This window comes from Bombyx mandarina, chromosome 10 (genome assembly GCF_030267445.1).
Source record: "Bombyx mandarina strain Sakado chromosome 10, ASM3026744v2".
Taxonomy (NCBI): Eukaryota; Metazoa; Arthropoda; class Insecta; order Lepidoptera; family Bombycidae; genus Bombyx; species Bombyx mandarina.
This window is the reverse complement of record NC_143217.1, coordinates 14,443,207-14,468,231: the sequence shown is the minus strand read 5'-3', so window position 1 is coordinate 14,468,231 and position 25,025 is coordinate 14,443,207. Positions and strand designations below refer to the sequence as shown.

Genomic DNA, 25,025 nt, shown 5'->3' with positions numbered 1-25,025 from the left:
TCTATCCTGAAGTAGTTTGATTTTGTGTTATAATTTCCACGCGTGCTTATTAATCAATTATATTTCCATTCAATGATTTTGTCTCAGATATTAATTATTTTTTAAAAAACAATCCTTCGACCTTACAAGTCCACCCAAAATAGGACATACAGCCCAGCTCAAAATATATAGAATTCACAAGAAATGTTTCATTAGTGTTAATATTGAGATAAACTTGTACCAAAGCAGCACTTTACTGTGGTATTATACAGCTGTGTCCTAAATACATTCGACAAGTCTGTGATGTAATTTTATCTCACTAAGAGTACTATTAAAAGTATCACTACTACCCACGAATTTAACAGAATTTTGTGATATTGATATTAGGTTGATTTATCATGATTCTCAGATTATTAAATCTATATCAGCGATGTCGTAATTCGTTATTTCCACAAAGCCACAATAATGTTGTCTATATGAACATTCACGTTCCTAAAGAGGTCGACGGGTATGCGCCTCCAAAACCTTTCATTGTAACCACGGAAGACTTAATCTTTAATTTTTAAACTTATCAGCATATGCCACACAGAATATTTAATTTGCTGCCCGTGTCTGTGTATGCAATGAGACTAGAGCCATTAATTAACACTATCTTTTTGTGCAAATCTATGCATATGCTGTATGTTGTAAATAAGACATTACTCACTTTTGGGTGTGAAGAGCTGGCTGCATACCATCAGCTGGCCGACGTGTGTCCCGGGCGATGGCACACCTCGCAGCGCGACCTCTTCGGCAGGCGTAACATTTCTTCGGTTGTAAGTCGGTCCCTCTTGCAACTGGAGCAACAGCACCTTCTCTTCTCCATGTGGTAGCCAGTCGCAGATGTGTAGTATAGTTGCGGTGTATCGCACATTCTCTAGCCGACCCACGAAGACATCTGCATGATGAACTGGCGGTCTTTGTTGTCCCATCCATACACGTGTTCCAACTGGTCGATCTTGTGCAGCCATCCCTTGACGTTGCTAGATTTTTCATCCGGCCGGAACGTTGGAATAACCTCCGCATCGGTTTGGGTGACACGTCGCATTTTGTATCGCCTGTGTTTCTCAGCGTTCTCAAATCCGTCAATGTATGGGCCTGGCATAATCCCACTTCTGAAGTATAAACGGATCCTCAGGGTGGCGGCGACAATTGAGACAATTTACATCCACACGAAATATTATATTCTCTTTAGTACACGTTACGGTGGGTAGAATACGAATGCAATAGAGATATGCTAACCGCCGGTATTTATACAATCATCTTGACCTATTTAAATACAAACTTAGTGGGTAATATTAAACATTGTTCATCTTAATTATTCTGCTGATTATTTACGTACAATTATTATTTAATAATATCGAATTATGTAACATAAATAGCATTAAGGCTTATTGCGCCGTAAGGTTTATTGCGCCGGAAGCTGTCAAGCGGAAGGCGCCAATAAAATATTATAAGTATAAAGAAATATGAATGAACTATTTACTTGATTATGAAATTACTAATTATTATTATAAGACAATAATAAGTTCTATATATTTCCTAAGTTCGTAAATAATTAATTATGTGAGGCCGGAAGTGTTGCTCGATAACATGTAATATATTTAATGTCATAAGCTTTACTGTAGGAGACTTTGATAATTTGCGCAGAAAAACAATAGTCACTGTCTATGGTATTTTGGCCTCAAAAATGACTTGAGCTGGTTGACGTTTTGCAAAGATTTTCATGAGAATTTTCGGTTTTCACTAATTTTCAGCAGATCTATTTTAAGACAAATGACTGATAACAGCTTAATTTATATCCTTTGTTAGTTTTCTATTAACACAGTCATGTGTGTCGAAGTCGAAAACACGTTCTCCATATGATAAATGTTTGAATTTCGAACTGTTTCGTTCAACGGGGTGCTGAAGATTTAATTTTTAGGAATATGAAATGGAACTTGAAGGGTTGGAAGGGTCGTTGGCTGTGGGCGTTGCTGGTGGTTATTCTGTGTACCCTGACGGTCGCACAGAAGATCGGTGACCCATACAAAATTCTCGGTATACATCGGAAAGCAAGCTTGCCCGAGATACGAAAGGCATATCGGCAATTAGCAAAGGAATGGTGAGTTTTGTGTCACTAGTACCAGTTTAATTATAAAAACAATAGTATGTCAAGGTATACGACAAATGAGTATAAAAATGTTTCATTGTAATTATTCAGCTGCTCCTAATTGCCTTTCATACTAAAAGTGATATGTTGACAGTTAATTGAATTAATTTACTTAACAAATTAAGAAAAAGAATTCCTACATAATACTAATAATTTATATTATATTTCTTGAAATGCCACTTCAATAAATAAACAAATATAAATGGTTATTAAATATATCTTTATTCAGCATCAGCATTTATATGCATATAATATCTATCAGCATATAATAGCTATCTTAAAATTCTTACACAAATAAGGAACATCTTCCTTTGTTTTGTATGAGTAAGAGGTTTCTGTAATATAAAATTGCTTTATCATTAATAATTAATAAAAAATTGTTTATATTTACTTTATTTAATTTTATGGATGCTTTATAAACCTGAGATAATCAGATATTTCAGATAATTCAAAAAGTTCTTAAGTCTTTTGAATCCGCCGAATACTCTTAAAAACTTTTCCCTATTCACAAAAATATTACTTCCCTAAATACTAATCTGTTACTGCTTTTTGATTATGTCGCTATCTTTTTCATAGAACCATTTGAATTATTTTGATTAAAATCAAAGCACCACACAAGTTTGTATTATTAGAAATATCTTGTGTTTAGATTTCAGTCTACGCTGAGTTTGGATAATTTTTGAGTTAGTGATGGCTCTAGGCTTACACTTTTTTACAATACAAAATATGCTTGATTGATTGAGTTCTATTCTTGATTTTATTCATATCAGTGATTGATTTATGCCTAGCCCTGTGAGGCCCGGGGCTAGCCTTTGAAGGTCTGCAAAATTTTTGATATGCCAAAAGATATCAGAAACGAAAAAATTAAAGACAGTCAGTCGCCTTTGAAAATGAGTACAGATTAATTTATATAAAAAAAATCTATGGAATATAAAATAATTTAATTTTTTTATTTACTTTTCAATCTGTGAATAAGGTATATTTTTTTTAATAGATTATAAATAGAGTCTTTATCGAATGACGTACTTTCTTTTTGTTTTATTACTGAAATTCATCTTATAAAGCATTTAAAAATTACAAAATCTGAATAATTTAAATTGATTAATACTAAAAATAAGTACATATATTTTTCTAATGTTTATTATATCCTTATCTGTAATATTTATTAGTTATAATTAAAAAAAATTATTCTAAGGAAATAAAGTTATTGAAAAATAAGAAAAAATATTGGTTCGAAATTAATAAAATTTATTCTAACATTGAGGGTGGCATGATAAACAAGGCCTAGGATGGCATCAAGCCTAAATCCATCACTGATCCATGTCACTCCTTTCTTATAGATTTTAAAATATATGAATGAAGAAACATTTCTTGTCACCTAAATGTTAATTTATGTTATTCTTCTTTCCCTAGCAAGAGTAATTTTTATCATGTTCCATGTAGTATGAGGACTGAATTGTTTATATTTTTTCACTATTGGGTTATATTTTCTTATCTTCTCAAGATCAGTAATTTTTAATGTATGCTGAAAAGTTGTTTGTATTACTGTTAAAAAGCATGTATATACCTAGTCAGGTCATAAATTCTGTCACATGTTTAATGTAAAATAATTGAAACAAGTTTATTCATTATGTAACCATTCATATACCAAAATGAACTTAACAAAACATAGATTCTTATGACACTAAAGTTTATTCAAAATGACCTCCGTGATTTTGAATACAGGCCTTCAATCTGCGCGGCCAGTCGTCTATCGCAGCACGAACGAGGCCCATGTCAATATCGGAGGCTGCCTTAATCAAGGATGTCTTGAGTGACTCCAAATTTGGATGAGGCTTTGAGCACGCCTTTTCCTCCAAGTGTTGCCATATCTTGTAATCTAACATTCAAATCTGGACTGGAGGAGGGCCAGTCTTCGTGCCGGATGAAGTCGATTTCACGCGCCGCCAGCCAGTCTTGTGTGCTCTTCGCTCTATGAGCTGGCGCCGAATCTTGTTGGAATACCCAGTGCCTGTTATTGAACATGGTATGAGAAACAGGTTCCACAAGGTTCGTCAGGACTGTATTTTGATACACAACTGCATTCGTTTTTACACCTTTCTCACAAAAATGCACCTCTGTTAAGCCCCAATAAGAAACTCCCAACCATACCATGAGCGAGGATGGAAAATGACCTCGTTGGACACGCGGAATACGGTTGCTCGCTTCTTCACTACTGTGTGCGTACACCTTATCATTTTGTTTGTTGTAGCTCTCTTCTACGGTAAAAATTTTTTCATCCGAAAAAAGAATTTCCCGATATTTTTTTCCCGCGTACCGCTTCAGCAAAGCGCGGCATCTCTTCAGTCTCAGGTCCATTAGACGAGCATTCAAACGATGTCCTGTTTTTCTTCGATATGCCCGAAGCCCTAAGTCTTCATTTAACACCCTTTTCACCGTGGTTCTGCTTAACCCCATCTGAAGGGCCAACAGTTTCTGCTTACCGTTGGGATTTCTTTGAATTCGCGCCTTCACAGCTTTTATCACTGCTGGAGTCCTAACAGACCGAGGGCGACCACTTCTAGACCTGTCATCTACACTAGAGTCTTCATTGTATCGTTTGATGGTACGATAAACGAATCTTTTGGTTATATTCAAATTTCTCAGTATGTTAAAAATTTTAATTGGCGCGTAACCGCAACGATGCAACGCAATAACTGCAACACGGTATTCTTTAAGCGTCCACTCCATATTTAAAAATGAGTAAAATTCTAAAAAGTATACATTTTTATTTTCATGAACAATTCGAAATTCGAATTCAATAAACTTTTTTGTGGGCAGCATTCTAAAAGAAAAGTTTTTACTCAGTGTGACAATACTTATGACCTGACTAGTTATATTAAATGCTTTTTAGGCACCCAGACAAGAATGAAAATCCAAATGCTGAAGACCGTTTTGTGGAGATCAAGCAAGCCTACGAGCTGCTTTCGGATACAGAACGGAGGCAGGCCTACGACTTGTATGGTATCACAAACGAAGACGACCACATGTACAAACCGAGACATGACTATAGTCAGTATGCAAGGTTCAGGTTAGTATATTCTGCTGTTAGCCAACAGTGTCTAGTTTGTTTTTTTTTCGGGCTGGGGGCGACCCTCCTACGAGGTCCCCGCGCTTAGGGCGCGCGCTGTATATGTGGGACTTGACGATCTGCAGATGTTGAGAGCAGACCGCAGGCCCAAGGAGTTTTAGGGCCCTATCGCACTAATCGACTCCCCTGTACTCTTACACCCCACGTCTGATCTCCGCCCGGGGTCAGAACCCGTTCAGAGTACGGGGGTTCCCGCGGTCAATACTACAACCAGATTCGCGGCGCCACTCCTAGGACGCCCGACCGACGTGTCGTCGAGGCGAGGGAAACATAGAGCTTGCCTTGAGCTCTCTCTTTCTCTCTTACAGCTTATAGGATTAGCGAGTTACGTTACGATGTTGGTCTCGCCGTAAATAAAAAAAGCTTCAGTAAAATAGCAATTAAAACTCAATTTAATTATCACGGCACTTAAGATAGACTTCACTATCGCAATTCATTTTTTCATTTCGCTTCAGGTGTTGTTTTTTTTTATTGCTTAGATGGGTGGACGAGTTCACAGCCCACCTGGTGTTAAGTGGTTACTGGAGCCCATAGACGTCTACAACGTAAATGCGCCACCCACCTTGAGATATAAGCTCTAAGGTCTCAGTATAGTTACAACGGCTACCCCACCCTTCACACCGAAACGCATTACTGCTTCACGGCAGAAATAGGCGGGGTGGTGGTACCTACCCATGCGGACTCACAAGAGGTCCTACCACCAGTAATTATACAAATTATAATTTTGCGGGTTTGATTTTTATTACACTATGTTATTCCTTCACCGTGGAAGTCTATCGTGAACATTTGTTAAGGACGTATTTCATTACAAAAATTGGTACCCGCCTGCGGGATTCGAACACCGGTGCATTGCTAGATACGAATGCACCGGACGTCTTATCCTCTAGGCCACGACGACTTCAAATCCGTTCATTGCTTCGATTTGAATAGAAACGAACTAGATGTCGCCAATGTCACACTTTCGCAGTCGTGTCAATGATGTCAGTGATTTCCCAGAGCATTCTCGATCTGATGACAGATGCCATTACTGGTATTTGCTAACAATTCTGACAAACCGGAAAAAAATATTCAGATAATTATAAAGACAAAATTTAAAGAAGCATATTTTATTATAATTATCTGATACCCAACCTAGGTATGCACTTTGAGTTACATGTCAAGTTCAGTAATGTTTTATGAAAATGAAAATGAGTACCCTTAACAATATAGCTACATCTACACATACACTCTCTTAGGAAACATGTAAAGTTTTGCATAGAAAGCAGAAAGGAGGTACTAACACTTGTTGGTGAGTGAACAAATCATAATAGTAATTGAATGAATGAATGAGTGAGTATAAATACTATACAGTCAGCAGAGAAATATCGTACCAATTATTTTGAAGGGTGGGACATCCACAGCGTATAGTAAATTTCAGACAACTAATGTCTCAAGGTGTATTTTCTGTGGTCTCCACTAACCAGTCAACACTAGGCAGGCCTTGAACTCATTCACATATTATGTAGCGCCATAAAAACAAGCAGTAACAGAATTAGAACAAAATAGTTCGAAATACTTCCACTCAATTTACTTAAACACATTTAGATAGTTTGGTAAAGAAACAACTTTCGGAATGACTAGTTCCAGATGTTTATTTCGAACACTAATGTAAACACCGTATCAGATGAGATATCTTGAAAAACCGATCTTAGTTACCGAATCTTAGTTATATGTTGTAAAAGTTATAGCTTCGTTATCATAGTCAGATAAATAATCAGTACATTCAAATACAATATAATATACTTATTAATTACCTAATTCAGTTTGCATTCATGAAACTATTTCTGTATTTTATAAATTGAGAAATCAATATCACAAGTGTGATGCTTATGTTTTTTTTTTGTAGTATAGACTGAACAATGCCATTGAAATATAGTAAAAAATGCCTCCTTGTTCAGCCAAAGCTCATAATATTTAATGATAAATTTGAAAAAAATAATTAAGTTCTAAGGGTTGGATAGCCGTTTAGCAATACAAGGAGGCTCCGAATTCGTGTTTGTATGTGGATAGGGCTCCATCCACGTTGAGATGTGCATAGGGTCTAGGAAAACTTAAATCCAAGTTCGTCGTGAACTCATATTAATTCAATCTAACGTACCAATGTTTATTTGCAGCAATGATCCGTTCGAAGAGTTCTTCGGCACCCATTTCCGGACCCAAGATCAAGACATAACGCTCTTCCACAAACTTTCCGTCACTGCCAGGTAAGTCGGTTAATATTTAACAGTAATTAAAAAAAACGGTAATAGGGATAATAATAAAATTAAGTGTTTGTTTATTTATTTAACTTTTTGCATTAGAGTACAGTGGCGAACTTAATATTTAAGGAATTATTTACCAGTCTAGAAAATGTGGTGTAGACAGGTCCTGCAGTAAGCGCATTCATTCCTTTTTGAGAAAAAGATAAAAAACATAACATAATTTAGTAAAGGCTTAAGCATTTTCTGACAATCGAGGATCTGCGGATTTGTTAGGATATTAATTATTGTATTTACATAATATTTAGTTAATCCGAATCATATCAGTATTTAGTTAATCAGGTGCTTGAGGTACCTAAAAGCAACGATAGATCGGGAGAATCCGAAATGACGTGCTTAGGGTGACCTCGACTGTTTACCGTCTTTTGTCAGAGCGGCTGTGATTGTTACATAGTATCGGAGGGGGCAGGCTTGATACGCTTGATGATATCTCGCCATCTCTTCCCGGGTAGGTGGCCTGTCAGCTTACAGCAATAAAAACGTGTCGTGATTACACGTTTACATGCCATTCCGCTGCCCGCAAAATGTAGTTTTTGTTTGGGCATTATATTTGCAGACACTTCGAAAACAACATACTGGAGAAGAGCGTGCACACTCCGGCCATAGTCCTGTTCTACACGGACTGGTGCTTCGAGTGCGTGCGCGGCGCGGCGGCGTGGCGCCGGCTGGTGGAGGCCATGCAGCCGCTGGGCGTCACCATGGCGACGGTGCACGCGGGCCACGAGGCCGGCCTGGCGCGCCGCGTGGGCATCCACGGCGTGCCCTGTCTTACGCTCGTGCTCGACAAACACGTCTACGTCTACAAAGAGAGCCTGTCTTCAACGCAAAAGATATTGGGTGAGTTATTAAGGTTGATGGGTGATTTATTTGGGTTGACGGGTGATTTATTAGGGTTGACGGGTGAGTTATTAGGGTCGACGGGCGATTTATTAGGGTTGACGGGTGAGCTATTAGGGTTGACGGGTAAGTTATTAGGGTTGGCGAACTTTTTGGTACAGTCGGCCGCAAAAGTGCGTGGACATCAAAAATTGTGTAATCCTGTGCATGCTTCAATCTTAAGTTAATGATTACACTATGATTAACGATAGATTACAAAATACATATTATGTATGTATATAAAACATTAATTAGGCGATTAGATTTTGAGTAAAGTTAATAACGAAAGTGAGCGTTCTTTGTACGAGCTCGTGGTCCGCCATTCTACCGTCCGAGTTCAATAGTAAAATAGTATGCTCCTATAAGGTATTCGTCACACGGTCGCTCTAAATTACTTCAAGGTGGACCCACGATCTGCTAAAATTTGCAGAAATCTGCTGGATGCGCAGGACCGGTCGTTATGGTGAACCATGGGAGAGGCCTAGGTCCAGCTGTGGAAATTAGCGCGGAACATGTTTACGCCACTTAAAATTGAAAAGTTAAATTTGAACAAGAAATAATAGTTTTTATTGTTACGCACTGGGGTTCGGGATAAATAAAACTTCCACCAAAGTACAAATTAAAACTCTATTCAACACTCAGAACACTTTACAATTCATAATTCACGTCTTCCGCTTCGCTTCAGGTGATCCGATCGCTTTTTCGCTTCGAGTAGATCCGATTACCAACTGCCTTCGTGGCATCAGTCTGCAACGCTTTTATAGTTGATAGTACATCCATAGAAGTCCATGGACGACGGTAACCACTCACCATCAGGTGGGCCGTATGCTCCTCTGCCTACAAGGGCAATAAAAAAAATCCCTAGAATTATCAAGAACATTCTCGATAGGTCGAGTAGTTTCGATGTGTGTTTCCGCTATTTGATAATAGATAGCGAGGCGCCTCTCGAGCGTTCTCGATTTTACTAGTTCTTTTGATATTCCTTTCTGCTTTTCGACGACAGATGGCGTTACTCGTACCGGCGTAACATTATTCTATATCGCACAGAATTCATCCGTTGGCGTTTCCCGTACAAGATGGTGTTGAGTGTGACGGATGCGAACGTGGACTCGTTCATCTCGGACTTCGAGGACAACAAAGTGAAGGCTCTGATCTTCGAGGAGCGGCACACGATGCGGCTGCGCTACCTCGTCACGGCCTTCCACTACCGCGACCGCGTGGCCTTCGGGTGCGTAGTCCCCATCTCTAGCACGCCACTAGGATATCGCTGATGACTAAACTAAGGATCAACAGATATAAGAACCTTGTATGTAAATTAGTTAGTTAAATAATGGTGGTAAGGCGTGTAGTGAACCCGCACGGGTAGGTATCACTGCTCTGCTTGTTTCTGGCGTAAAGCAGTAAAACCGTGACTTGAACTGATTTTTCCAAGTGGGTAGCGGCATTTGTGTGGTTGATGTTTATGGAAACCGGAAACTAATTGACACCAGCTGGGTTGTGAGCTCGTTAACCTGTATAAGCAAAAAAAAAACTTTAAACGCAATAAAGTTGAATTTCAGTTTCTAAGCTATTTCGTCTACACCAGCCTTTCCCAAAGTGGGCGATAACGCCCCCTTGTGGGCGCTGCATGCCTAAAGGGGGGGCGGTAAGAGACCCAGAAAAAAAGGCGCGTTGTGTAGAGGCTTGGCTTGGAGATTTGTAATTTCATCTAGGAGGACTCTTAGACACCGACTGAGCTCTTGCTATAGGCTTTTTAAGTAGGTGAAAAAATTTGGGCGCAAAAAAATAATTTATTCTCAAAGTGGGCAGCAGGCAAAATAAGTTTGGGAGCTCCTGGTCTACACCACGTCTAATACAAACCACACCGCCTTCAACGGTCGTCGAAAGGTATCGGCCACATCGCGTTATACAGACCTCGTACAGGCGCCAACAAATTTGTTTCCCTTAAAGTTTAACCAAGTATTGTTGTTGTTATTGGCAGTTTCGTGGACATGAAGTCTCAAGACACGAGAAACGTGTCGGGCCGCTTCAAGGTGCAGCGCGACGTGGACACCATGGTGCTGGTGAAGGAGGACAGCGACGCGCCCGCCGCCACCGTCAGCACCGCCGAGATACCCACCGAGACACTCCACCAGCTCATCGATGCTGAACAGCTGCTGACGCTGCCCAGGCTCTCGTCGCAGGTACCAGCCGTTTTTTTCTTCACATCAATGTTTGTTTTGTTAAAATTCTGTCTACCCTCATCTGTAAACACAACTCGCTAAGTTTTTTTTATGGTGTACTAGTGACCCGTCCCCGCTTTGCTTCGGAAACTGTAATTTATTTTTGATTTCTCCATTATTTAATGGATGTTATTATACATATAAACCTTCCTCTTCAATCACTTTATCTATTAAAAAAAACCGCATCAAAATCCATTGCCTAGTTTTAAAGACTTAAGCAAACATAGGGATATAGGGACAGAGAAAGCGACTTTGTTTTATACTTTTTTTTGTTGTGTATAGAGATGAATGAACTCACGGCCAAACTTTTGTAAAGTGATTACAAAAGCCCATAGGCGCGTTGCTTCGAGCCTCGGAATAGATTTCACCGGGACGCTTTTATAGTTCCATATGAGTTCTAGTAACGTCTTTTTCATTTATCCGCGTTTCGCTAGATGGCGTTACTGCATCAGTGGATGTAAAACTAAAAACCATCCACAACTCTGATTGTTGTTTCGCTTCGAAGTTTGGGTGCCAGATCGATGGCAGCGTGATGTGGCTAATGGGTGTCTTAATACAGGATATATAACGTCGCGTTCGATTTATTTGTATAACAATATATTAATACTCCTTGCATGTAAATCGTTACGGCCAGTCACTGTCATATTTTTATTATTTTAAATATATTGGTCAGTGTCATAGAAAGTGCTACACAAAACACACGTATTTCATTTCAAATATCAAGCCACTTAAAAGGCAACCTTATCACATCAACAGACGCTATTGGCAATGATCAAAAGTGAGAACTTTATTGCAAAGTATTTTACTCGAGCATGGGATCCGATAGTTCTCGTAAGTGTACATGCGCGTTCACTAATCCATGCATCAGCCCGCTGAGTTTCTCGCCGGATCTACTCAGCGGGTCGCGATTCCGATTCGGTAGTAGATTCATTCGCGAAGCAGCTACTCTTGAGTTGTTAGGTCTTCTTCGGAGGCGCTCGGGTAGCTATTAGCAAATCCCACCCCTCCTGGCTGAGCCTTGCTCGCCCAGCTTCCTGGTGGAACTGGAAAGGCCTCCGGGCCACCAGTAATATATGCATCATAAAAAAACCTAAAAAACACGCTTTATATAAAATTCTACTAAAAAATAGAACATACATTTTAATAAATTTAAATTCAAATAGTGTAAAAAAATATATATTTTATTGTAAAAAAGCGTGGGGTGCTTTTTAATATATTATTGAAATAATAATTCTTCTACTCATATCTGTCAGAAAAATATTTATAACTAATAACACCATGCACCATGCAAACTATTATTTATTTTTTCATTTTTTAGTTGGATTTCAATTTTTTTAATATATTGCATTGTCATCGGTTTGAATGAAATCTGGCCGTTTAAAGTGGGTCAAAATCGCGTCTAAAGGAATCAGTTACAAACATACATACAAGTGAAGCTGATATAAAGCGTGTAAAAAATGCGCGTCCACAGAGCGTGCTGGAGCGCGCGTGCCCGGTGGAGTGGCGCGCGGCGCGGCGGCGGCTGTGCTGCGTGCTGCTGTGCGCGCGCGGGCCCGGCTCGCAGCCCGCCCGCGCCGCGCTGCGCCGCCTCGCCCGCCGCGCGCCCGCCCCCCCCGCGCGCGCGCACTTCGCCTATGTGTACACGCACGCGCAGCCGGACTTCGTGCGCGCGCTCGCCAACGGATCCGGTCAGCTCTTTTTTTTTTTTTATTAAGCACATAATACACATTACAAGCTAAAAAATACACGATAAATAACAAATAAAAAATGTGGTTAGTAATATAAGCCACTTGCGTACGACTAAACAAGACAAATGTGTGTACACAATGTTCCTTACAATTATTATAGGACAAAACAACAAGTTAACGAAAACTAATCTAGCTTATAATGTAAGGGAATAATTTTATTCACAATAAAAATTAAACAGTTACATTACTTAATCTACTGTTAACACGGAGGACGCCCTTTGAACATTTTTACAAAGGTCACAAACCTACAAATAAAAGTATGTATCCAACTCAGTTGACGATTTTGCCAGTTCTACATACGAAGCTGCTTAAATCAGGGAACAATTTGAACTGGTGTTAGGACCTCTTGTGAGTCCGGACGGGTAGGTACTACAACCCTGCTTATTTATGCCGTGAAGCAGTAATGCGTTTCGGTTTGAAGGGTGGGGCAGACGTTGTAACTATACTGAGACCTTAGAACTTATATCTCAAGATGTGTGGCGGCATTGACGTTGTTGGTGTTCAAGGGCTTCAGCGACCACTTAACACCATTTGGAACAGCTCGTCCATCAATTTTAGCAATCAAAACATAAATAAATAAAACACATAAAACATGGTTGTAAATAGGCATAGACACATCCGAAGTGGAGCATCGCATAGTGATAATATGGCGGCGCGAGGTGTCCCGGATCCAGTACGAGTGGTTCAACGAGAGCTGGCCGGCGCGGCTGCCGCACAACGGCACGGAGGCGGCGCTGCTGCACACCATCGCGCGGCTGCTCAAGCCCACCGAGGAGCTCGCCTACGAAGCGCACGTGCAGGTAACCAGGGCCCGACCTGGTCTCCGGCGCTGAGCTGACATCACAGGCCCGAAGCGTATCTGAACTCTTTCCATTTGATCTTTTTTTTTTGTGCTTAGATGTGTGGACGAGCTCACAGCCCACCTGGTGTTAAGTGGTTACTGGAGCCCATAGACATCTACAATGTAAATGCGCCACCCACCTTGAGATATAAGTTCTAAGGTCTCAAATATAGTTACAACGGCTGCCCCACCCTTCAAATCGAAACGCATTACTGTTTCACGGCAGAAATAGGCGGGGCGGTGGTACCTACCCGTGCGGACTCACAAGAGGTCCTACCACCAGTAAAATCTCTCTTTCCATCTGATCTCTTTCTATCTGATTACTCTTTCTATTTGATCTCGATTTTTTATCTTTTTTTAATCGCCTATATTACTGAATTAGCTTACGATTCCCCCTGGTCTTAAGTGTTTACTGGAGTCCGCAGACAATAACAACGTAAACGCCATCACTCGTCTCGAGATATGATTCATTTATAATACAGTGTATGCCCGCTCTTCAAATCGAATCGCATTAATGCTTCGCAGCACGAATAGGTAGAGGGTGATGGTACCTACTCATGCTGGCTCACAAGACACCCTAATGCCAGTGGAAGATACTTGCTTTACTTTTTTCCTCATCGGCAATCTTTACTGTATCATCCCACACGTTGCGGACTGTTCGCTTCTTAAACGTTCATAAAACGAATATTATCAGTTTAAACTAATTTAACTGGAAATGCGTGTAAGATGATATGTGTAAGAGGGAAGTGAGCGAAGAAATGGTATATATAGGGGAGTATGACATGTTGCGTCGACCCCAGGTAATTGGGTCAAGGGCAGAATGATGATAATCTGTTAATCGGAATTAATATTGGAATTAGTTGAGTAATGCGTTGTCGATGTCGTGCGCAGGAGCTGGCGGACGAGGCGGCGCTGAGCGCGTGGTGGCGGGCGGCCGTGCGCGCGTGCGAGTGGTGGCAGCGCACCGTGCGCGCGCGCCACGCCCTCTCCGCGCTCTCCGCGCTCGCCACCGTGCTGCTCGTCGCCGGCCTGGGCTACCTCATGGCGCACCTCATGTGACTGTCGCCACTACTCGCCACTACTCACCACTACTCATCAGTACTCATCAGTACTCACCACTACTCGCCACTACTCGCCACTACTCATCACTACTCATCACTACTCATCAGTACTCACCACTACTCGCCACTACTCGCCACTACTAAATGGACGAGCCCCACCGTCTTGTCGGTTTCCACCCACCATCGCTATATTAAATTATGACTTCGACCTCACGTCTCAAAGTGGGTGCACTCGACCGCTGGACACCCGTGAGAACGTTAATGTATGTAAAACGTAATTATGTAAAACGATTCAAAATGATTCATGACATCCTTCTCATTGGAATACAGGCGTGCTAGAGAGAGTGGCGGTCACACTATCTTGTTTAATTCCTAAATCAGATTACATCTACATTTAACGTAATAATGCTTTATACATCACGTTTTTTTAACGTAAATTGTCTAATAACCCACAAACCATCAGACTGGGTCTAATAGATCAGAAAAAAAGTAATACAAATTGTTCAGCAAACGCTAAGACGTAATATCATTTACAACAGTAAAATAGAAGAGGAGTCGGTTCAGCGTCAGAAGGAGGAGCGGAGGAAGCAGGGCGGGGGCGGAGGTGGGGGCGGGGGCGGCGGCGGCAGGGCGGGGGCGGAGCCGCAGCCCGAGCTCAGGCTGCACGAGCTGCGCGCCGAGAAGTACAACGGGCTAGTCAGGTGCGCGCACCAATCTAACTACCACGCGACACAACATTGGTGATAGGACCTCTTGTGAGTCCGCACGGGTAGGTACCACCACCACCCCGCCTATTTCTGCCGTGAAGCAGTAATGCGTTTCGGTTTGAAGGGTGGGGCAGCCGTCGTAACTATACTTGAGACCTTAGAACTTATATCTCAAGGTGGGAGGCGCATTTACGTTGTAGATGTCTATGGGCTCCAGTAACCACTTAACACCAGCTGGGCTGTGAGCTCGTCCACCCATCTAAGCAATAAAAAAAAATGTTCGGTTCGTAACGGCGACGCGCCCACGGTCCGCGCCAGAGCAGCCCCCTTGAAGTATTAAGATCGTGTGTTGGTTCCCAGGCTGATGAAGCCCGGCTGCCGGACCATCGTGCTGCTGGTGGACATGCAGAGTCGGGTGCAGTTGTTGTCCAAGTTCCACAAGATCGTGTGGCCTTACCGCAAGTAAGCAATCAATGAGATGCCGCCTACACCTGCTTCATTTTCTATACGTGTTTGTAATATCATGCGGAGTACATAATAAAAAACCGTGTTATAAACAGTCTGTGAATCATTACGGATCCTCCCGATCCATTAACGGTGCTTTTGGGTACCTCAAGCACCGGTCACGAGTAAATTAACCCACAGACACAGCCCACTGAGTTTCTCGCCGGATCTTCTCAGTGGGTCGCGTCTCCGATCCGGTGGTAGTTGCTGCGAATCACGGCTCTTCCTAGGGCCAGTGTTAGCAACACTCCCGATTTGAGCCCCGTGAGCTACAAGTTAGGGTGAAGGTGAAATAGGCTCTCAAGGCTATCAGCATAGGTAGGGAAAAGTCTGAATTTTTTCAACGACATTTTAGGTCTTATGATCCCGCCAAAAGTGTCAACTTCACTGCCCCGCCACATCGACTTTTAGCCATCAATTTCATTCAATACCAACTTTACTTTTTTTTCACACTGGACACAACTAAAAATAACTTTTTAGTAGATGTAGTTCCTTCAGCAGTATTCTATAGGATACAAGTTTTATTCTTGGAAAATTGTGCGATGTTGTCTCTGACAAAGTTCAAACCCATTTCGATAGGGAACGTTCCCGTGACATAGCCCTCTGTTTTGGGCAGATTCATTTTTCTCTGTTCCCAGTAAGAGCAACATGACGATTTAAGGTGTTGATAATTGACGGTAGCGGTAGTATTTACATAACAAAAATATTTGACAGATGCCTAAATATCGCTAATGACATTTTTAAGATAAACTTGCATATATACAAGTTCTGATTTCAAATCGTTGATGTATCGAAAAACTTTACCTTTATCGGTTTGTTACCCCCAAACATGCGCCGTATTGGGGGGTCTCAATAGAGTTAATTTGCATATCTGCATATATCATATTGAACGAAATATGCTTCTAACTCTTTTGTCCGTAGATCTTGTAGGTTGTATGACTAACTTCTCTAATGCTGACATCTTTTGCTTGTCGCTTGTAGCATATAGAAAAGCTATTTTAAAATATTTATAAGGTAATTTAGTCCGATGATTATTATAGTCTTATAGTGTAAGTTGTTGTACAAAATAATATGTGCGTATTTTGCTGTTTTTGTTTTTTTCTAACTTAAACTTTCAAATTTTACTTCTCCGTTCACTTTCTATTTATATGTCATTTTGATTGTGGAAACATATTTGGTTATTGTTTTAGGTATTTTTTAAAATATTATATGTTTGTATTGTATGGTTTGTTTCCTAAAAAAAAAACAAAAAATCAAATAGATGTGATATGAATGTGTGTGGTTGTGGCTGGCAGGAACAAGACGCTGGTGTTCGCGTACCTGGTGGTGGAGCGCAACGTGTCGTGGTTCGCGCGCGTGCTGGCGGGCGCGCTGGGCGGCGCGGGGCTCGCGCTCAACGCCCGCAACTGCGTGGGCACCGTGCTGGCGCTCAACCCGCACCGCCGCTACTACTGCATCTACCACGCCAAGCTGCCCGAGGGCTCCAAGCCGCACAAGGTGACGCCCTCGCACATGTGCCCCTCAATAGTAACGTAATCTATACTAATATTATAAAGAGGAAAGATTTGTTCGTTTGTTTGTATTGAATAGCCTCCAAAACTACTGAACCGATTTGAAAAATTCTTTCACTGTTTGGAAGCTACACTATTCCCGAGTGACATAGGCTATAATCTTTTTTGAAAAAACTTATGGATCCTTACTAAAACTAGAATAATGTAACCCAAGGTGTAAAAAAATTACCTAAAATATTCTTTACATCGCGTGCCCTGCGAAAACTATTGATGATAGAATAAAATAGGTAATGTACTACGACTTTGTAGAACACATTATTACTTACAAAGTGTCGCGACAGCATATGTCTAAACTATTATAGTTATGCCGCAATAAGTGCTCTTTTATCTAAAAAATAAAATAACGTTAAATATCATTGAAATTTTTGTTGACCCGAGCGGAGCCGGAGCGGGTCGCTAGTATAAAGAATAATGCCGACTAAGGCATTCTTGAACGCATCGTCCCTATAAAATATAAAGACGATTTATTACTAAAGCGCGGCAGAACAGATTTGGCTCGAGTAGCGGAAACACACATCGTTTGTTCTACCTATTTAATAAAATTAACTCAGTGCCAGTCACCGTTTCCTTTTTTAAAAGAGCTCCTGGACCCACTCCCTTACAGTCCCCCCCCCCTCCCCCGCCTGTCCTCACCTGCCCCTCCGCTCTTGGGGTCCGGCAGGAATATACTGATCGTTGAACATTCACGATCCTCTTTCGGGAGCAGCGTCCCTACTAAAAAAATATATATTTTTTTTAGGGATTTTATGACCCGGTGACTAAGACCTTTAAGCCATGTCTTATTTTTATTTATATTCTTATATTTATGAAAAATGATAAAATGGACTGAAATGAAATGAAATGAGATGAGATGAAATGATATGGGGTGAAATATAATCTTAGTAAAATGGTGGTCGTTTACTGAGATTTTTTCAGTGGAATTTTTAGAGGATTCCGAGAGGTTACGTCCAGCGGCCTTTGTTTCATTTTCCCACATTTTCACAGATATGAAACAGTTAATAAACTAACCATTATTACACATAATATTATAAACCTGAACAAAACAATAAATAGACAAAATAAAACAAATCACACAACTTCACTCCTCGCGTTCCCGCCAAAAAGACAATAAAATTTATTATGAGACTTATAACTGACCTCACACCCTGTGTCAGAGAGGTGGGTGACAAAATAAAAAGTGAATTAACGAAATATTGTTTGGTACAGCGCATGAGCCGCATGACCCGCGCCCTGGGAAGCAGACGGGCCGACCCGGAAGCCGGCGCCTTCATCGGCTTCCACTCCGACCAAGACTCTTCTGATGATGAGCAGGACTCTCCGGTATTGCTACAGGGTAATTGTCGATTTCTTTCAATCTATCACATCTCACTTGGTGCTATTTTATAGTTTTTATTACAGAAGAAATAAAAAAACCTGGAGTATGTTTAGAGTGCGTTTGAAGTCGTCGTGGCCTAACGGATAAGACGTCCGGTGCATTCGTGTTGAGCGATGCACCGGTGTTCGAATCTCAGGCGGGTACCAATTTTTCTAATGAAATACGTACCCAACAAATGTTCACGATTGACTTCCACGGTGAAGGAACAACATCGTGTAATAAAAATGAAACCCGCAAAATTATAATTTGCGTAATTACTGGTGGTAGGACCTCTTGTGAGTCCGCGCGGGTAGGTACCACCACCCTGCCTATTTCTGCCGTGAAGCAGTGATGCGTTTCGGTTTGAAGAGTGGGGCAGCTCTTGTAACTATACTTGAGACCTTAGAACTTATATCTCAAGGTGGATGGCGCATTTACGTTGTGGATGTCTATGGGCTCCAGTAACCACATAACACCACCCATCTAAACAATTAAAAAAAAAGTGTAATAAAAAAAGTCCTCTATACATATACAATCTACTGAAAATTTTTCGAAAGATAAATCTTACGCCCGCTGTTGTAAAACACACATGTTTACTAGTTTCCAGTCACATTCAATAAACAATTTTAATATGTATGTAACCTCTATATCATATATGACATAATTCTTAAAGAGGTTATAATAAAGTTATACAGGTGACACATAAATGGTATTTTGAATATTGAAACTTTAGAAGAAGAATCATTAGAAACATTGAAACATTTTGACTATTGAAACATGAAACACAAGAACTGGTGAAGCAATGGCTTTAAATGTTGTTTCTCTTTACAGAGCAACTCAGTTTGTACAAATTTTTACTGGGCTAAACTTTCTTTTGTGGTCCAGAAAATAATACATTTTAAGTATATACTGTAAGAATAAAATAAAATTATTTTACCTAACACAACAAATATATACTAATGTTATAAATACAAAAGTAACTTTGTCTATTATATTTCCACTCCTCGATTATCGAACCGATTTTGAAGAAATTTGGTATGGAAATAGCCAGAGAAAGAATTTCAGTTAACTTTAATCCCACTACGTAAAGCTGCGGTCACAAAGCTAGTTATTTTATTAAATAAATCCATTTATATTTTTACGAAATTCTAACAGAAAACTATTTTTAAAAAATAACGTATTTATAATCATAACCATATCTTACAGAGAATCTCCTCGACGGATTGGAGAACTGGTTGGACCGGCTGTTCGAAGGAAGCACCCACCGTTACTACATCAACTACTGGCCCGACATGACGAAATGAACATAGAACTAATCAATAATGTGCTCTATTGCTACGGATATAACGTTCAAAATCGTTTGTCGGTTGATGCTGTGTTGTCTTTTGGTTTGCGTACGATTTCATTAAAGGAATTCGAGTTTTGTTGCGTTGGAAATAAGCTGTACTTTAGAATGTATATTTGTGGGTCCATTTGCTTAGTGGACATAGTATATGGCTAAGAACAGATATTTTAAAGAATAAATTGTTATTGATATGTACATTGACACTTCAGTCTATCTTAATTGGCTAATTTGGTAGAAATTATTGTAAGCTCCGAATTTTCTTTGATGGCAACACAGTATATATTCTCTGGATAGTAGAAATTTGCAAAAATTTATAGTGCATTGGTACTTTGGTAATTAATTATTAGTATGGCTTACCCATGTTCAAACTTATGAACATTATAAATTCCACTAATGGTTTCCGCCGTTATCGAATTGTAATTGAGATTTTGACTATCTTCATCTCACTCGCACCATGGTGTTTTGTGCGATGTGTAATTGTTTAAAGTTTAAAGATGCACTGTTTGAATACATTTTTGTCGCAAAAGATAAATGTGCAGGGAAAAATAGAACGAAAATAATTGTGTCCTTTTTGTAAGCGGTGTTACGTGGACATACTAAACAGCCATATTAAGATTTTTACATATTTGTCGTTTGCACGTGATTCACATTACTGCCCTGTTATTGCCAATTGTTTATTTTAAAAAATATATCTAGATTCTATCTACCTGAATATGGTCATATTTACGAGCTGCCCTGATTTGTCTCTATATTGGAAAAGTCACGTAAATTTCGGATATAGTCATTGAAATTGAATCACAACCCGCACTGATGCAGCGTTTAACCACACCCTGTACATAGTCAGTGGCTTATAGGTCCTGGTACTTTAATCAGAACAATAACATAACTTCATAATTTTTATAAATAAATTTTACTAACACAGACAAATATTTAATAACAATAAAATAAAAAATAATTATTGCCTTTCAGACAGATTTAGGTAAACAAATAAAAGAAGAAAAAAAAGACAAAAGGAGGTGACTCAGCTGATGCTGTTCAAAATGAATGCATCGAACACCGTTGATTTTCATTTGGCTTTTTAAAACATGGTATAAACTGCAATAAAATAATACAAGAATAATAATGATTTGTTTAAAAATATTTTCAATATAATTAATATATCGTTTCCAAAAATTGTTTCGTGTTCAAAACAGGACGAAATTGTCGTCACCCAACACTGACTTAATGTATGATCTGCTTGAAAAAGTAGCACCTTGAATTCTAAGCCTTAAAGTACACTGAGCAAGGACTATTTGTGCTTGCTGTTTTACCCGTTATAATGAAAAAAAATGACGGTTCCTATCTCGTATTATTTACAGACAAGTTTCTATTTTATTTTATTGTAGAGGTCATGCTTAAGTGTTATAACGCCATGGAGATATATCAAGGCTTGTCGGGTGACCAGCCTCGAAATGAAGGTAGATGGGATTTTTTATATTAGATCGTTGCGAGTTTTAGTACGTAATGAATTATAAATTTAATTGTTGTGCATGTGTATGTGCTTGTTGGTTTTCGACTGAGGGTTTTTACTGTGTTTTATGTTTATTCATTTAATTAATGGAGTTTTTTAAATTATCTCCTAAGGTAATATGTTTGCAGTATGTATTCGAAAAACAGATGGCGCTGTTGGTTCATTGTATACATAGTGTTGTTTTTCTGTTTTTTTTTTAAAGAAATGGTTCTATAGGTCTATATAATTAAAATATTGAATACATTGACTACTATTTCAGTAAATAACGTAGATATATCTAAATAACAACAAGAAACAACAGATTTACAAAAAAAATATTTCCTGGGTCGCCAAAATTTTTATTTATTTTAGTTCTCCTAGTCAAAACTAAGTATTATTTTTGTTATTTATTTAATAAAATTATCTCCGCTTATATATATACACTATTTATACACAATACTAGAAGCTATCTGAGTCAAATTTGACTGTTTATAAGTCTCTTAAACACAAACTCCTAAAAAGTAAGAGTTTGTTGAATTAATTCGAACAATGAAGTTATTATGTCATTAGTTCATTGCTTGACGAGGGTTGTACGTGACAAAAAAAACGTTCATACCTCTAATAATATTTAGTCAAAAATATTTAGTGTTTCTTTTAGATTAAGAACTGGTTGTATCTCAGCAGTTGGTTTTGTAATAACATTAATATATGAAGTAAATCTGAAGGTTTTTACTGAATGGAGGCTGTTGTGAATCCCTCCTTATGGGCCTCTGGTTGTTGCGAAGGAATCGCGCATTTCATATCGAATGAAGAAGCAAAGTTTTCGGTTGATTGTTATCGGCATTTTGAACTTTAAATCTCAAGGGAGATGGTAGTGTTTACGTTGGAACGTATTCGGTCTCCTGTGACCGTTTCACACGGCACAATAAGATCAAAGTATATCGTATTATTAATTAGTAAATTAGCTGAAACAGTTTGAAGGTCAGTGCGGATTCTTTTGGATATTTTGATTTAGTAATGTTCTTTAAATTTAGGCAGCTTCGAAGGCGAATTTTGAGATGGTCGACTTCATGTCTCGTGTCTTGTTTGTCTCTGAACAGAGCTCGCCCCACAGTAAATAGTTGGCAATTCCCAAAGCACTAGGGGGGGGGGTTTCACCTACTAGGGGGGGGTTGCGGGGATGAGCGGAAATGTGGGAGGAGGAAGTCAGGTTATGGTTCCGGTTCAGTATTAAACTTAGACCGTCAATTTGTTATGCCGTTAATTCTTTTACCGATATTTGTCAATAGTAAAATAAGATCCATACTGATCTTCATCTTACTCGATATTGTGTACATAGTAAAAATGTTTAGCCATTTTAATATGGTCACTATGGAAACAAATGTAAAAAAATGGCAACCATTTAGGTTTGACAGTCACTAATTCACGGTTTATAGTACAATAAATATACAAGTAATATTATAATATACATATACCTGCACGTTGTTATTGTAGATAAAAAAAAATATTAAAAAAAGGCTTGAGTTAGCAGCACTTTTACACGATCTAAAATGTTGCCAGTATAAAATATAACTAGTGCCTCTGAGAAGAGCTAGCAAGTTCGTAGCGCGATACATATACGGCTATGTTCTGTGCGAGGAAGATATAACCGCATCCGTGTCATTTTAAACAAAACAAAATTGACAAATATGTCGAAATAAGTATTAAAATTTATAGTATTTAATATTATCGTGGTATTAACTACACTTCTTGTAAACTGGACTTAAAATTAATTTTAGTAATTTATTTTAGTTGTCAATTCAATTTCGAATTGAGTCTCTGATGTGTTATGAAATAATTCTAAGCAAAAAAAATGCTGGCAACCTTGCGCTTTTTACAAAAGTAAAGATAGCTACACGGATTTTAAAATAAAAAATGCTGCTTTTGCATGTTTATTATACTATAGGTAGGATCTTCATTCGAAAAATATCACAATATAGATTTTCAATTTTTTTGTTAGGTTTATTTTAAATTTTTATTCTGATAATTTTCGTAACAACTGGAATTGTGCAGTAGGTATTCTAAAACAATATTTGTATGATGAAGGCGCTGTCAATCGTCAGTTTAAACGAGTATTGCACCAGATGAGCACTGAAACGGATAAAATTCCTATATCATTTCGTCTGATGTTATAAAATAAAACTAGATAGTAAAGTACGAATTCAAATTCATAAAAAATATTTTAAATATTAGTTCGTGGTTTTTTTTTATTTTTTAATTTTGGACCACAGAAATAATACTTTTCGAAATTCTATTTGGTTCATAATTATTATTCAATTCCTTCTCTACCTAAAATATATTTTTGTTGAACTTCGTCTAATAGATCTAGTCAATCTAAAATACTACGTACGTTCTGTTCATTTTGACTACAGAAAGCGTCTTAATGCGTCAATGTAGTAAACTCGGAAAACTATTGTTTAATTTACATAATTAATCTTGAATTTGTATTTCAAACTATGACATTGATCCATGACATTATAAAAAGTAATTCTTTTTAGTACTCTTTGATAATCGATAATAGCCCGCCTTTATTGAAGCGGTGCTTAGGTACTTTTATCCAAAATCGACGTATAATGATTTGTACTATATCATTTCATTTAGATCAGGGTTTAGTATTTTATAAATATCGCATTACTGTTTTATATTTTACTGGGTAGTAAAGATACATGAAAATTTTTCAATTAGTTTTTAGCATTTATTTTTAGCATTATATCCATTACAGAAAAATTGAGGCTTAATAAAGAAGATTGGTTTTTTTTTATAGACTCACATCTTGGTAGCGAAAACTGTTATTCATCATGACAAGATTGCACATGCCCATTTAAAACAAAAATGCCAAAGAATCAATTGATGATACCTAACAATCTAGTTATGATAATTAGCAGCAAACCCTGATTTCAAAGTAAACAAAAAAAGCATTTTTCATCTCCATTCATGATGATGTTTATGTTGGTATGGTCATTACGGACTAGAAGTTATATCTTTTAAAAAAATAATGTGGCTTGAGCAATGCATTTTTGCTTTAATATAACTTATCTAAATTTTTTTATGAAAATGCTTTTAATATAAAAGACAAATGTGAATGTCATAATTTATATATGGTTCGCAAAAAAAAAAGTTTTGAAAACGGTCTAGCAAAAAAGTATGTTGGTTCAGAAACCCGTATTGATTCTTGAACTGATGTTCTCAACGTGTGAACTCCGAACGGTCTTTGGACATATTCGGTAGCTTGGTTTTACTCAAGTGACGGCCAAATCAGTTTTTTTCATTATTTGGTGATTCTGATTCAATATAACCACTACAACCATGTTGTTATTATTGTTCCCGGGATGTTAGGAATGAAAACTAGACCTTGAATGTCTTGGAGAAAAAAAAACAAATTTCTTGTCAATTTCTTCAGTGTTGCCATGTTTATAGTTTATAATTATCACCGTTATTGGGTGTCTGTATATGGGTTGTTGATAGCTTTTTTGTCTGTTTCTTACTAAATTATTGTTGTATTAAATTTTTATTTTATTATTAAGGACATAAATCTATCCTCTTTTATCTTAATTCCAATATCAATTTATATAATAAATTATTAAATATTGTTTTTATGTTGTTTTATTTCATATTTTAATATTTACTTTAGATTATATAACATTCCTTTAATCAAAACAGCATAACATTAG

At 38.5% G+C, this 25,025-nt stretch overlaps 3 protein-coding genes across 3 annotated transcripts in view; 1 reads left to right on the top strand and 2 right to left on the bottom strand.

Annotated features, from left to right (window-relative positions):
* The window catches only part of mmd (disintegrin and metalloproteinase domain-containing protein mind-meld), a 937,314-nt gene that overhangs the window by 213,064 nt on the left and 699,225 nt on the right, over positions 1–25,025 (bottom strand). The gene's annotated exons all lie outside the window — the stretch shown is intronic.
* Positions 1–25,025, bottom strand: part of sni (SDR family oxidoreductase sniffer) — a 241,398-nt gene that overhangs the window by 144,899 nt on the left and 71,474 nt on the right. The gene's annotated exons all lie outside the window — the stretch shown is intronic.
* l(3)80Fg (dnaJ homolog subfamily C member 16 l(3)80Fg) lies at positions 1,712–24,946 on the top strand. The gene is made up of 14 exons (XM_089730683.1): positions 1,712–2,122; positions 5,064–5,240; positions 7,454–7,543; positions 8,154–8,434; positions 9,521–9,701; positions 10,455–10,656; positions 12,167–12,383; positions 13,050–13,243; positions 14,176–14,339; positions 14,885–15,046; positions 15,413–15,514; positions 16,852–17,053; positions 18,334–18,460; positions 19,688–24,946. Exons 1-14 carry the CDS (start codon positions 1,947–1,949, stop codon positions 19,783–19,785), a joined length of 2,373 nt encoding a protein of 790 aa, XP_089586809.1. The 5' UTR covers positions 1,712–1,946; the 3' UTR covers positions 19,786–24,946.